Genomic DNA, 14,334 nt, shown 5'->3' on the forward strand with positions numbered 1-14,334 from the left:
TCATTGACGATCGCATGTTGTCTGACCTGCCTCGCCAAAGTAAGGCAGTCGAATCTGTTGGTCGTAGCTATTTTAAGTTCCTGTGCGCTTTGAGGGTGTGTGTGTGTGTGTGGAGGGGGGGAGTCCCCCACATGCACACCATACGCACATTTAAATTACGCTTCCATTGTTAAGATATAGGCTACACGTTGTGCATCACATAGGCTCATGTGAACATTTGAATTATAGGTAGACTATTCACAACCTCATTCATGGTTTGAGGTGCAATGGCCTGCAACAACAAGCAGTATATTGATTTCAGATTTAATGTAAATACAATCACACTCACAGAGCACTCGTGTCAATTAGGCCGACTGTAGCTAGTTTGACTCACATGCAGAACCAAAACGATACACATTTCAGTCATTTCTCTAGGTTACTCGTGAGAGCGTTTTATTTCTACTGAAGAATGAAGTAGGGGGCAGTTTGGCGTAAGATATACGATAACCTACAACAGTGCGGCGTCAGCGCTTGGTGGAGCTGTCCATGGTGCTGAAAATGCGCTGAGAACACGTCTGGCTTTCAAATGTTACTTTTGACGCTAAGGAGTAGCCTGTTTGTTTTAAACTATTTTAGCTATAGTATGTAGGCTAGTTTGTATGGGGGGGGGGGTTACATTAAGGCACTATCACGACGGAATTCGAACAGTAATAACTATTTCCAAACTGTGTACAACTCTAGGTTGCAGTTTCATCACAGTACGAAATATCCCACAGGCTACTGCAGCATGCAGGCAACATCATGGCATAGGCTAGGTGAGTCATATCTGCACTCTGGGTACGAATCCAGAGCAGCGACGCTCAGCGCTGCAACAGCTGTCGCTGCTGTCTGGGCAAAAGCTTTTCCTTTTAGTTTCCGGTTCTGAAACGTCTATTTTTAGAGACAGACATGTAGATGTCTGTCTACATGTCTGTCAGATTGTTTGGACGCTCGGTCACAATAATCTCTTAGTGTCCTCTGCTGTGCCCAATAGTAAAATCGAGCCATGTTAAAATCCTGTCAATAACCCATCTACACGAACTCAATCTTGTGCCCATGGTGATCTAATCTTTTTTTGACCTACTTTTTACTTGACCTACTGCCTAGGCTACCGACTACTGTACGATGCAAGCATCGCCGAGACATTTACACAAGCGAATTACCATTAACGGCATATCCATAACGGTCTTGTGCAATTATTTAGCCTAGTTCTCGCTTCCACCAAAAAACTTCAAAATGAAACCGTTTTAAACGTCGGTGCTTTATGTATTCGGATACAATGCTAGACTATAGGTACTAGTAAGCTCAGACAAGTACAATAACCTTTGGAATGTCGTCCTATCTGGCAGGCTGGTAGGGGTTTTACAGGCATCGCGAGTGGTGTGTTTGAAACTGAACATTTGGCGCCACCATGTGACAAGGGTCTAAGAACAAATAGTTTGCAGCATCAATGGAGATGACGTTTTCTCGGTTCTCTATACTTGTGGAGAGAGAAAATGATTTTTGAGCGATGTGATATTTTTAATCTACACGTGTGCTTCAGGATTTTCTGGGAAGTCATTGCGTCATTTCAGAAAGACCGCAAACATCATCACATACTGATAAAAGGACATACTATTTGCGTCTGGGCCATTTTAGACACATAGGAACTCTCGGATATTTTCATGGGGTGGTTGTAATACGTCACTATCTAATTTGGGTACTTTGGAATCTGCACGTGTTGATGATGACGATGCATAGACCTATAGGCCTATTAGACCGACTTACTTCCAACACTTTCTTGCTTAGGCTACATTCGTCAATCGATTTTCAGTAGGCGAGGCTAACTAAAGCAGATAGAACTATTGAGAGGTATGAAAGGTAGAGGGATATTCCAACATTCACGAGTGCTCATCTGACCAGCCTGGATAACCCGTTCAGAGCAGAGTGGCGCGAGACAGAGCACGGTGCAAAGAGACTGAATTAATTCTCACGCAACACTGAGCATGAAGAGTTGCATCGTCAGCCATACAGTGCATCCGTGAAGTATTCTCTTCACTTTCCACATTTTGTTATGTTACAGTCTTATTCCAAAATGAATTCAATTCTTTTATTTTCTCAAAATTCTCTACACAATACCCCATCATGACGTGTTGTTTTGCAAATGTATTTAAAATAAAAAAACGAAAATATCACATGTATATAAGTATTCACCCCCTTTGCTATGACACTCAATGTTGAGCTCAGGTACATCCTGTTTCCACTGATCATCCTTGAGATGTTTCTACAACTTGACTGGAGCCCACCTGTGAAAAATCCAATTGATTGGACATGATTTGGAAAGGCACACATCTGACTTTATATGGTCCCACAGTTGATACTGCATGTCAGAGCACAAACCAAGCCATGAAGTCAAAGGAATTGTCTGTAGACCTCAGAGACAGGATTGTATCGAGGCATAGATCTGGGAAAGGGCACCCCCCCAAAAAAAAACAGCATTGAAGGTCCCAACGAGCACAGTGGTCTTCATCATTCATAAATGGAAGAAATTTGGAACCACCAGGACTCTTCCTAGAGCTGGCCGCCTGGCCAAACTGAGCAATCGGGGGACAAGTGTCTTAGTCAGGGACGTTGATAGAACTTCAGTGTTCCTCTGTGGAGATGGGAGAACCTTCCAGAAGGACAACCATCTCTGCAGCACTCCACCAATCAGGCCTTTATGGTAGAGTGGCCAGACGGAAGCCAAATGCCACTACCGGTTCAGACCCAAGGGGGCGGAGTCTCGGCACCACGCCACTACCACGCCATGGACACTCCTCAGTAAAAGGAACATGACAGCCTGCTGGGAGTTTGCCAAAAGGCACCTAAAGGACTCTCAGACCATGAGAAACAAGATTCTCTGGTCTGATGAAATCAAGATTGAACTATTTGGCCTGAATGCCAAACATCACGTCTGGAGGAAAGCAGGCACCGCTCATCACCTGACCAATACCATCCCTACAGTGAAGCATGGTGGTGGCGGCATCATGCTGTGGGGATATTTTTCAGCGGCAGGAACTGGAAGATTAGTCAGGATCAAGGGAAAGACGAATGCAGCAACGTACAGAGAGATCCTTGATGGAAAACCTGCTCCAAAGCACTCTGGACCTCAGACTGGGTCGAAAGCTCACCTTCCAACAGAACCACGACCTTAAGCACACAGCCAAGATAATGAAGGAGTGGCTTTGGGACAAGTCTGTGAATATCCTTGAGTGGCCCAGCCAGAGCCCAGACTTGAACCTGAAAGAGAGATCTGAAAATGGCTGTGGAACTTGAGAGGATCTGCAAAGAAGAATGTGAGAAACTGCCCAATAATAGGTGTGCCAAGCTTGTAGCATCATACTCAAGAAGACTTGAAGCTGTAATTGCTGCCAATGGTGCTTCAACAAAGCATTGAGTAAAGGGTTTAAATACGTATGCGTATGTGATATTTGAGTGTTTTATTTTTAATATATTTTCAAAAAATTCTTAAACACTTTTTTCATTTCATTTCGTCATCATGGAGTATTGTGTGTAGACAACTTTTAGAAAAAAATGTTTTAATCCATTTTGGAATAAACCTGTAACATAACTAAATGTGGAAAAGTGAAGGGATATGAATACTTTCTGGATGCACTGTAATAGGTATAGTACAGTATCAGGTAAATTATTTACAAAAATATAACGCTCCTACATGTGTTCTGATCATGAAGCTGTATGTATGGCAACTTCACACACAACATACAAACATCTATTTACAGTACATTAAAGAAAGATCAACGTGGGTGGATAGGCTATAGGCTATATCACATCTCATGGACATACTGTTTCAAAGGTATGCTGCCTGGCGTCATAATGGGAAGGGACCAACCTTTGACCACAGCACAAAATGTCTCATGGGTCTCAAATCACAACTTAACCTCTTAACTTTGAATCATCCATAGACCTTTCCATTATAATTTGTAGTGCTGGCAGTGTCATGTCCATATAAACAATTATTTTAATCTACAGTATGTGCATGTAGTGTAAATGGTAGGCTATTGGTGCAGATGTACCTACCACTAAAGGGGTGCTATTAGAACCATTTGGAACAATATGTAATGGTTTGTTCTAACATGAAAAGGGTTCTATTTGAAACTCTATTTCAGATAGCACCTTTTTAGAGTGTACAATTGTCCAGTAAGCCAGTTGCCTACTGAGCAAAAGTTAACACATACAACTGAGAATACAGTAGACAGTAGTACCATGTTGAGAACATCATCTCAACATCAGCTCTACAGTAGAACTACTTCCATATTTCATCACAAAAAAATCAATAAACTTCACAGGTTACAGTGATTGTCAAATACTCACTTTTCAAGAAAATGTCAACCATAAACTTCAGGTTCCGGCTAGGAATCTCCAGGCAAAGACAAACAAGACAAAATATTGGGCTGTAGTGTGTGTTTTTTTCTTCAAATATTTATTTGGGCAACAGATTCAGTCCCTGTGTTTAGAAACATATGAGCTTTCTCAACTGAAGACTCCCTTCACCAGCATAGAGTAGCAATAAAGAAAAAACATTTAAACTGATGCTGCTTGATTGGCTCAACTCAGGTCTACACAATACAACTACTGAACAGAAATGCCCATGATCAATTAGGTCCAATAGGCTATGTGCACCAGCTCCACTACTTCCTGAAAGTCACTTGGCATCTTTATTTCCTGTCCTATATGATTGGCTTAAGTGATTAATCAGGTGTGCGGCAGACCCAGCGCACACCTGATTAATCACTTAATCCAATCATATTGGACAGGAAATAAAGCTGCCAAGTTACTTTCAGGAAGTAGTGGAGCTGGTGCACAGAGCCTATGGCATCTCTTCCTTGATTGAATGGTGGACAATCAACGACCCATGCAGTTAAATCCCATGACCGATCATGCCAGCTAATATGAGCTATACTGAAAGATTTTGAGAACTATAGTAGAAGGTTATACTCAAGAGCATTCAAAGTATAGTGCTGCCTTAAGACTGTTACCAGCTTTGTAGTTCAAGTGTTCCATATCACAGTGTTGAGATTCCTGTGAATAATCACCAATGAGAACATCATCCATTTACATCACAAGCATGTACATTTGAACACAATAGGCAATACATTTATAAAGCTTATGCTGTTGCACATCATCTTTCCAAAATACAGTACAATTCTTATTACATGACATGATGAAGGCTGAGAGATTTTGGCAGCTCAATCATTACCTCTGTCCCAGCGACAGCGCAGGGCGAGAGGTAATGTTTTCGGTGGCGTGTTCATCCTTCCGTTCATCCATTTCTTGGTTTGTTTGTTTGTTTGTTTGTTAGCAGGATTACGCAAAAACTAGTAGATTGATTTTCATGAAACTTCGTGGAGGGGTGTAACATGGTCCACCTTAGAACCCATTAAATTTTGGAGCAGATCCAAATCACGGGGCGGGTCCACAAGCAACACGGCTGGCCATTCAACCCCATTCATTTTTTGGACAGGCTCAGGAGCAAAAAAATTCCCCCCATTCGTTGTCAATGGGGGAATTGAAACAGCCATATCTTGACATGGGAAGGTCACCGAGACACAGGGTTTGGACTGGCATAAAGCTCTCGACCTAATGAATTCAGCAATGACACGCATGTCCTGCTCACATGCACCTGCGTGCACGCAGGGCCACAACATGCATTCATGGGCAGAGGTCTGTGCTCTCCGAGTTAAGTTTGTGTATCTCAATGAAGAGATGGTCCAAGTACTGTGGGTTGAGGCTTGCCTAGTCTGTTATATAACATTAAGAAGTGAATTCAAGTCTGGTTGTTTCACAGCACTAATTCCTTGAAAGCACAATCTTACAGAGGAGAGGGCACAGATATATTTTAGTAAACTGTCACTGAATATGAGATGAACCCACACATTTTGTTTGATTAACTATTTTTAAAAGGCACTTTTAAATGGGAAGTCACTCACTGGATGCAATGTTAGCATAGACATCTCTCTCAATAGGCCCCTCAAACAGTAGAGATCTGCTTTTACCTCCATGGCTTACTTAAAAGTCTTAGTGTGACAAGAGGATCTCCTGAACGCTTCGCCTGTGTCTGCTTAACGCCTTCGCTAGAGCCTGTGGTGACAAGTGTCCCTTGTGCTTGTTGACTCGCGTAGCCGCCTGGCTCGCTCGCCATCGTCACACCCTCCGGAACACCTCGAAGAGGGAGGCCACGGCGTGCATTCTGTAGAACAGGTTCATGGGAATGGCGAAATTGAGAACTGTGGTCCATATGGTGAACCCGAACGTCATCTGCTCCAGTCCGTTGTCATACTGTGGTCGGCAGCCAAAGGCGGGCAGGATCCAGAGCTGGGGGAGGGGAAAGGTCAACTCAACACACTGTAGAACTTGAAAGGGACAGTTTGCTTTACAATTTCAAATTGATGAAGTATATTATGGGATGTGAGTCCTGTGATGAAGCAAACAACGGAGCAGCTATGGGTATAGAACAAGAGTATATAACGACATTATAAAAAAAAAAAAAGATAATACGCTGGTGTCTCGTGTACACACTTACTGAGATGTTGCACATGACGAGGAAGACGGCGATGTTCTTCAGAATCTGCCGCTTCTTGCTGGGCGGCTCCGCCATTTTGTTGCCCTCAGTCAAGGACGCCTCCGAATGCTTCCTCGGGCACCCGTACACCTGCCCGTTGTCGTCCTGCTCGCTCTCTGAGGTGACACAGCCACTCTCGGGAATCTCGTACGCCTGGTTGATGATGCCGCTGAAGGGGGGGCCGAGAGAGGAGTTGACGGAGAAGATCTCGGGCGTGGCCGGGAGCTCGGGGTCCTCCTCCCGCTCCGCCCTCCGTCGGTAGAGGGACTCGACGATGAAGAGGTTCTGGACGTACTTCTCCAGGACGATCAGCATGGAGTAGGTCAGGTTGGTCCAGCGGTAAGGCAGGCTGCTCTGGGACGACGACACGGCCACCATGCTGCACCAGGACATGAGCCAGGAGCCCACCGACGAGCCGAAGAGGAGCTCCGTGTCCAGCTGCCGCGAGGGGTTCTTGGTCAAGTCCATGGGGATGCGGTCAGCGCGGTAGATGAGGAGACCAGTCGCCCCGGCCATGCACATGAACACCAGGATGACGATGCCGTAGCAGTAGAACATGGACACGGCCGACTCCCTGCTGTGGAGAGACTCCTCGATCTGGATGGTGTAGATCACCAGGACGACGATGGTGCTGGCCAGGGCGACCAGGCCCAGAATGGGGCCCACCACCAGGCCCTGGGTCTTCGTGGCCGGCCTTTTCCGGTTGGACAACAGATCGATGTTGCGTCCGATGTTCTTCCACATGACGAAGAGCAAGGCCGAGACGAAGATGTGGTACTCGATGTTGAAGGGGTACAGGTAGTACAGGCTGCTGGAGAACATGGAGCAGGAACTGGTGCTGCAGTTGCACTGAGGCTCCGAATGCACTGCAACTATACAGAAAAAACATGCCTGATTTATAATAATGTCCAATATTATATCAAATAAATCACAAGCAAATGAGTTAGCAAAGTTAGCAAATTATATTATTATTATTATTATTATTATTATTATTACAATAATAATAATAATAATAATAATAATAATATTTCATTTTATTTGTATTGCACAAAGTGCTAAAACAATCACAAAGTCATAAGAAAAGAGACACAAATTAATATATAAAAAAATACACACTACATACAAAAAGCTTTTCTAAATAAGTATGTCTCTAGACCAGTCTTAAAAGAACCAAGAGTCTGTGGTGCCCTCTGATTGTCAGGGAGGGGGCTCAAAATTCCGGGGGGGGGGCAGCAAAGCAAAAGGCCTCATCTGGATAAGTGTGAACCCAAGTCTGCCAATAATGTCATCCCAACCAAAACCATTGATATAAGTAATACATAAGCTGATTTAATTACAAACTCATCCTCCTATATCCACATATTTCACACAGTTTCAGTAAACCAAAAAAACATTTCTAACTTTTTATGAACCCCGCTGCTAGCACTCATCTTTTCCAATAATCCACCATCTACATGATGTAAACATATCATGTTTTGGTAAGAATTTAAATAGTAAATGCACTGCACTTATATAATGCTTTTATCCAAAGCACTTTACAATGGCCTCTCATTCACCCATTCACACACATATTCACACACCAATGGCGGCAGCTACCATGCAGGGTGCTGGCCTGCTCATTTAGAGCAATTTGGGGTTCAGTGTCTTGCCCAAGGATACTTCGACATTCGAACCGCCAACCCTACGATCATTGGACGACCCTCTCTACCTCCTGAGCCACAGCTGACCCATGTAATACATATTACTAGGCCGACTGGAAAACTGGCTGGGAATTTCTGGCACAGTGCTAGACTGGTTTGAATCCTACTTGAAGGACAGGGAAAGTTTTGTGTCTATAGGCAATTACAAATCTAAGTGGACAAATATGACTTGTGGAGTTCCCCAAGGCTCCATTCTGGGGCCTCTTCTGTTCAACATCAACTCAAATTATGGAAAACAACAACATATGCTACCATAGCTACGCAGATGACACACACATTTATTATCACATCACCAGGGGACTATAATCCCATACAAGTGCTGAGTAAGTGCATTGAACAAATCAATGATTGGATATGCCAGAACTTTCGTCAACTAAACAAAAATAAAACTGAAGTAATTGTCTTTGGATCAAAAGAAGAGCGATTAAAAGTCAGTACTCAGCTCCAATCAGTAATGCTAAAAACCACAAACAGAGCCTGAAATCTTGGTAAAGTCATGGACTCAGACCTGAATTTCAACAGTCACATTAAGACAATTACAAAGTCAGCCTACTATCACCTGAGGAATATATCAAGGATTAAAGGATTTATGTCTCAGCAGGATCTGGAAAAACTTGTCCAGGCGTTTATCTTCAGTAGGCTTGACTACTGTAACGGTGTGTTTACAGGTCTGTCTAAAAAATCGATCAGACAGCTGCAGCTGATTCAGAACGCTGCTGCTCGGGTCCTCACTAAGACCAAGAAAGTGGATCACATCATTCCAGTTCTGAGGTCTTTACACTGGCTTCCTGTCTGTCAAAAAATGACTTTAACATACTGCTGTAGGTTTATAAAGCACTGAATGGTTTAGGGCCAAAATATTATTTCTGATCTGCTGCTACGTTATGAATCATCCAGACATCTCAGGTTGTCTGGCACAGGCCTGCTTTCTGTCCCCAGAGTTAAAACAAAACATGGAGAAGCAGCGTTCAGTTTTTTTGCTCCACATATCTGGAACAAACTTCCAGAAAACTACAAATCTGCTGCAACTCTCAGTTCTTTTAAATCAAGACTGAAGACTTTTCTTTTTGCCACTGCTTTTGATTAAATCTAATTAATTCATACACTGCACTGTAACTTTTATTCCTGTATTTTATTTTTCCTGCCCTTTTTTTACATTTCGTTTTATATGATGTGTTTCTTGCACTTTGTCTAGATGCTTTTAATGTCTCATGTAAAGCACTTTGAATTGCCTTGTTGCTGAAATGTGCTATACAAATAAATTTGCCTTGCCTTGCCTATGTACATACTGTACCTAATAATGCCACTTTTGCATCATGGTGAAATAATGGCAAACATACAAAAAATAATTTGAGTAAAGTTCCTTTAAGTAAGTAAGTAAGTAAGTAAATAAGTAAGTAAAACTTTATTTGTATAGCACTCTTCACAGCACGGATGCACAAGTACATCCTCCCAAGCACTGGGTGGTCAGACCAATGTCACTGAATCCTCCCACAATCCACCTTCTTAACTGCCTTATGAATTTCATAAATCCCCCTCAAAACCACGCTTCCCTTGCTTGTTACAGAGCACTTAAAACACTGTAACGGTCATCATCTTGGTCCTGCAGCATCGCTCTAATTCCCCCCCTACCCCCCCCACAGCCCCGACACCCCCACTGACCCCCTCCACAACCCCCCCCCCCCCACCGACACCACCACCGACCCCCCCGCCCCACAACCCCCCCGACACCCCCACCGACCCCCTCCACAGGGCTCCACCACGGTCCTGCTCCCTTTAATTAAAAAAGAAACAACAGCGCCGGTGCAGCCAGCCTCACAGTCGGCAGGATATGAGAGGACCAGTGAAGCCCCCCCCCCACCCACCCCCGCTCCTCCTCCTCCTTCCCCCCCCCACACCCGGCTTGAGATGTATCAGTTACTGTAATTGCAGTGCCCTTGGGAGCACCAGGGCGGAGACAAAGCCGTCTGAGGTCGAGCTGGTGGGGGCGGAGGGGACCAGGGAGGGTGGTGGGCATAGAGGAGAACCGAGCGGGGGCTAGTGACCAAGGGCGTCTCATGAAATCCAAGAGACGTTCGACATAAACAAGACCTGCCGCACTGCCTGCCTCCCTAACCCCCCCCCCAATCTCCCAATCTTGTCTTTCATCCATTGAAGTGAGCTCTCAAGTGGACTATTGTACTTTCCTTCTAGATACAAGCCAGCAATCGACCTCTGAGCCCCCGTACCGTTGGTGAGGTTTACGTTGTCCAGTGCAGAGACTCTTCTCATGTGGTCGCTCAGGAAGTGCTCGGCCTCTGACATCACGCCATTGCACCAGAGGAGGAGGTTGGTGAAGACCGCGTGGATCACACCGAACCTGAGCGGGAAACACATATTTTGTGAAATTTTAATTGATTGTGCATTTTTTTTGTGGTCTCAAAATAAAAGTTATGCAATGAACAATAGATTCATATGATAAATGTTATGCAATGAACAATAGATTCATGTGATATTTCATTATGTCAATTATTATGTCACATACCTTTCAAACGTCTCAAATGTTTTGATGACATCCTTGATGTGAAACCAAAGGAAATGCACCTAAAACAAACCTCCAGATTAGACGCATCAAGAGGAAAAAACATAATTGCAACACTTTACATTCAATTTGCAAGTTACTCAAACCCCAAAATATGTATTTCATCCAAAGGCTTTTGTTTGAACGGTGGAATTATATCTATCAACCTTTCAAATGAAGGATTACCTTAACCTGTGCTAAGTAGTACTCCAATAACATGGACAATGACAGGATTATGTGGTTCAGACAACTCTTTAGGCTGAGAAACAAAGACCACATTATTCATTGGCCCTAGTACCTGGTAAAGCAGCCATGGTTCTTCTTACTTACATACTGACAGTAGTCAACAACTACAAGTGCGGACAGGTGAAGGTATATTGGTGGAATCGGGTGTACCTGTGCTATGGTGTGGGTTGCGTGGATGATGGGGTAAACTCCTAGAACCGCTGAGATGCACGAGAAATAACCCACGTAATATCCAATACGGAAGGCGTCCATGATCAAGGACAGGAGCGCCAGAAGAGTTAATCCACCTACCATTCAAACATTATTGTGGAGTTAGAATACAACGAAATATGCACACAGAGGAATCGAACAAGGATGCTGCCTAGGCTATATCACCACACCATAAATCCTAAACGAACCATCATATCAGATATTGAAATAAATATTTTTATATTGTTAACGAGCATTATTTACATGATAACGAGCTCGCTACAAAATAGGGAACTTATTATTAAATATATATATATGTTGGTTATCCCAAACACTATAGCTTAGCCTACCTCTTATCCAGCGGGTAGTGGCGTGTACGTCTTTCTCCGCCTGGACATTCTTGTATCCGTCTCTCATCACGATGTACCACATCATCCATAGCAGCTGCAGGATCATGAGGGTAGTGATGAACGACAACAGGTGCTCTTCCGTAACATGTGCGCTTCCGTGCGCAATAGCCAGCATCAGCGACAGGCCGATCAAAAGCAAGTTAGTCCCGTACTGACCACTGAGAATCTCCGCGTTCTTCTGTGGATAGTCATCTGTCAAACTTATTTTTAACTTGGTGAATATTCTCTTTTCTCGCTCCGAGCTGGAAGACGAGGAGGAACTGGGACAATATTTGTTCAAACACATAATATCCAGGCCGTTCTCCACCATGGTACCAAAATCTTTAACGTCCGAATAAGAAAAAAGAGCAATAGGCCTACTGTGCCCTATAAGTGCATTTGGGGAGAACCAAATGAGTAACCCGTTGCAACAAGTTGGGGACGCAGATGGATAGCCTATAGGCTATTATTTCAACTACATGCCAATTGAATGATAAAACGGACTCAATTATGATATTTCTAGCCTACATCCCAGCTCCACAAAGATCGTTTATAATATTCTTTAGTTATCTTTTTTAATTGAAATTAAAAAGCTGAAATTACTTTATCGCACCCTGTGCCTAATTGCTGAGTCATTGAAAACGGATAGAGTGAGTTTCAGCCATTGATGACCACAAACCTTTGTCCTCTTGAAATTGTAGAAAATGCGCGGACTGGTTGTGCCAAGCAACCACTTAATCTAGGCCTTCAGAAGAAAAAAAGCTTGGTCACGAAAGTATCCAAAAATAATGTTATGTGCGCGTTCTCCTTTCCAAAGTAGTGGTCAACTTTGCGATTTAGCTGTCCAAGTCTCGATTAAATCCGTTTTACTCAGTATTATACTACGGATTAAAAACATATTCAATCCATTTAGGCGAGGTTTCACGTTGAAGTTAAGTGTCTTGTCCTGACCAAATCTCCCAACCGCGCTAGTACCCAGTCCAATAGTCCGCAGGTTTTCAATCCACGTCCCAGGTAGGAAGTCGGTTTTTCCAAGAGTGAAAAAACAGAATCAAATTTCAATGGTCCAATTTACAAAGGCCCTTTTAGTAAATAGCTTTGTTGACCTGGGACACATATGAGGCGAACTGGTCTCTCTGCGGCCACAGCTATGTTTAAACGATGTCGTTTGGCAACATCTGGCCAGGAGTGAAATTAACATACAATGGTCCCGTATTCACTTTGACAATCGACGCATATGTCTGACTTTAATACAATCAGCCACAGGGCACTGTGACTTTTTGTGACTAATTGAGACATCCTCCAGTGGAGCAAGTTGTGACCACCTACATCCTCCTTAATCCTATGTGGAAATGATGTTGGTGTTCTGATTGGTGATTTGAGGCAAGGTGACACCCTAGTTCTTAATCACCTAGGCGAACCATCGCACTTTGTTTATCAATCATTATTAAACCCTAATGAAAACCATTCATCACTTAATGCAACATAATGTGTATGAAATCTGTAATTCTTTGGGGCGATTCAGGACGCATCGAACAGATTGAGATCAGAGGAAACCATTAGGCCAACATCGTGATAAAGAATGATCAATGCCAGATTCCCATTGATCTTAAATGGGAATCTCATTGGGGTTTCGGTTGTTAATCATTGTGCTTAACACCATTGATCCGTGTGATTACCAAACAGTAGGACTAATAACTGCTGACAAAGCCTGTTTTCCAACCGACTGTTTTAATGCCTGAAAGGTGTTAGCCCACTTTTGCGTCTGTTTCGGCCAATGATACTGTATAAGGTTTCTGCGATCTCTCACAAACTGGCACCACATTGAACATGATTGTTTTGTAGGCTATTGGCCCAATATAGGCCAACTGCTTAAGCTTAAACATCATAGCATCGAAATGGTTGACTATTTTTCATACTATTATCCAAAATGCAGTTCGTTATTTTTCTTATTCATATTTGCAACCACAATATTGGGTAAACAAGTTGCAAGCAAATAGGAAAAATTCAAGAAACATTTAAATATTGCTAAATAGAAGTCAAACTAACCTTAACCTCATCAAAATTACATTTTTTATTTGGTGTCTTGATGACGGAGGGCTGTCACTGCAGATAAGAGTTAAAAGCAGGATAATGGGATCAGTGATCTCCCTGTATCTGGATTCTACATAAAGACTTGTGGTTGACTCCAATACCTACGTAGTTGTAATCAGTCACAACAACCTCCACTACATGGGTTTATCTGCAACTTGATTAAATCTGAATTTCAACGCTATATACCTCCCCAAAGCATTTCAGATTATAGACCCTTTTCTATAATACCCATGGATGTATTATATAAACTGGATACAGCCACTCCATTCACTGGCCGCTATCAACAATGAAGCCCTATTGAACCGCGCCATCTTGGCAAAATTTGTAGTCATTTGACTATTTCCGGTTACTTTTGACTTGCGCAGTTGTGCTTTTCTGGCCTTCCGGTTACGTTTGACTTGCGCAGTTGAGCTTCTCTGACCGACGCGCGTCCACGAAAAAGTTCACATTTTTTAATGAAAATGACCACAAGACAACCTCCTGTGCATAGTTGAAATGGTAGTGGGATACGGTGATAAACTGGAGTGATCATTTGACAGC

The 14,334-nt window shown here is 43.2% G+C and overlaps 1 protein-coding gene across 1 annotated transcript; it reads right to left on the reverse strand.

Annotated features, from left to right (window-relative positions):
- Positions 1–6,198: 6,198 nt before the first annotated feature.
- otop1 (otopetrin 1) lies at positions 6,199–12,037 on the reverse strand (the record flags this gene model as incomplete). The annotated part of the gene is made up of 6 exons (XM_084446319.1): positions 11,662–12,037; positions 11,273–11,409; positions 10,841–10,899; positions 10,545–10,675; positions 6,578–7,482; positions 6,199–6,369 (listed from the first exon to the last, which is right to left on the reverse strand). Exons 1-6 carry the CDS (start codon positions 12,029–12,031, stop codon positions 6,199–6,201), a joined length of 1,773 nt encoding a protein of 590 aa, XP_084302445.1. The 5' UTR covers positions 12,032–12,037.
- Positions 12,038–14,334: the final 2,297 nt, after the last annotated feature.

Source organism: Borostomias antarcticus (assembly GCF_949987555.1).
Source record: "Borostomias antarcticus genome assembly, chromosome: 11".
In the NCBI taxonomy this organism is placed as follows: domain Eukaryota; kingdom Metazoa; phylum Chordata; class Actinopteri; order Stomiiformes; family Stomiidae; genus Borostomias; species Borostomias antarcticus.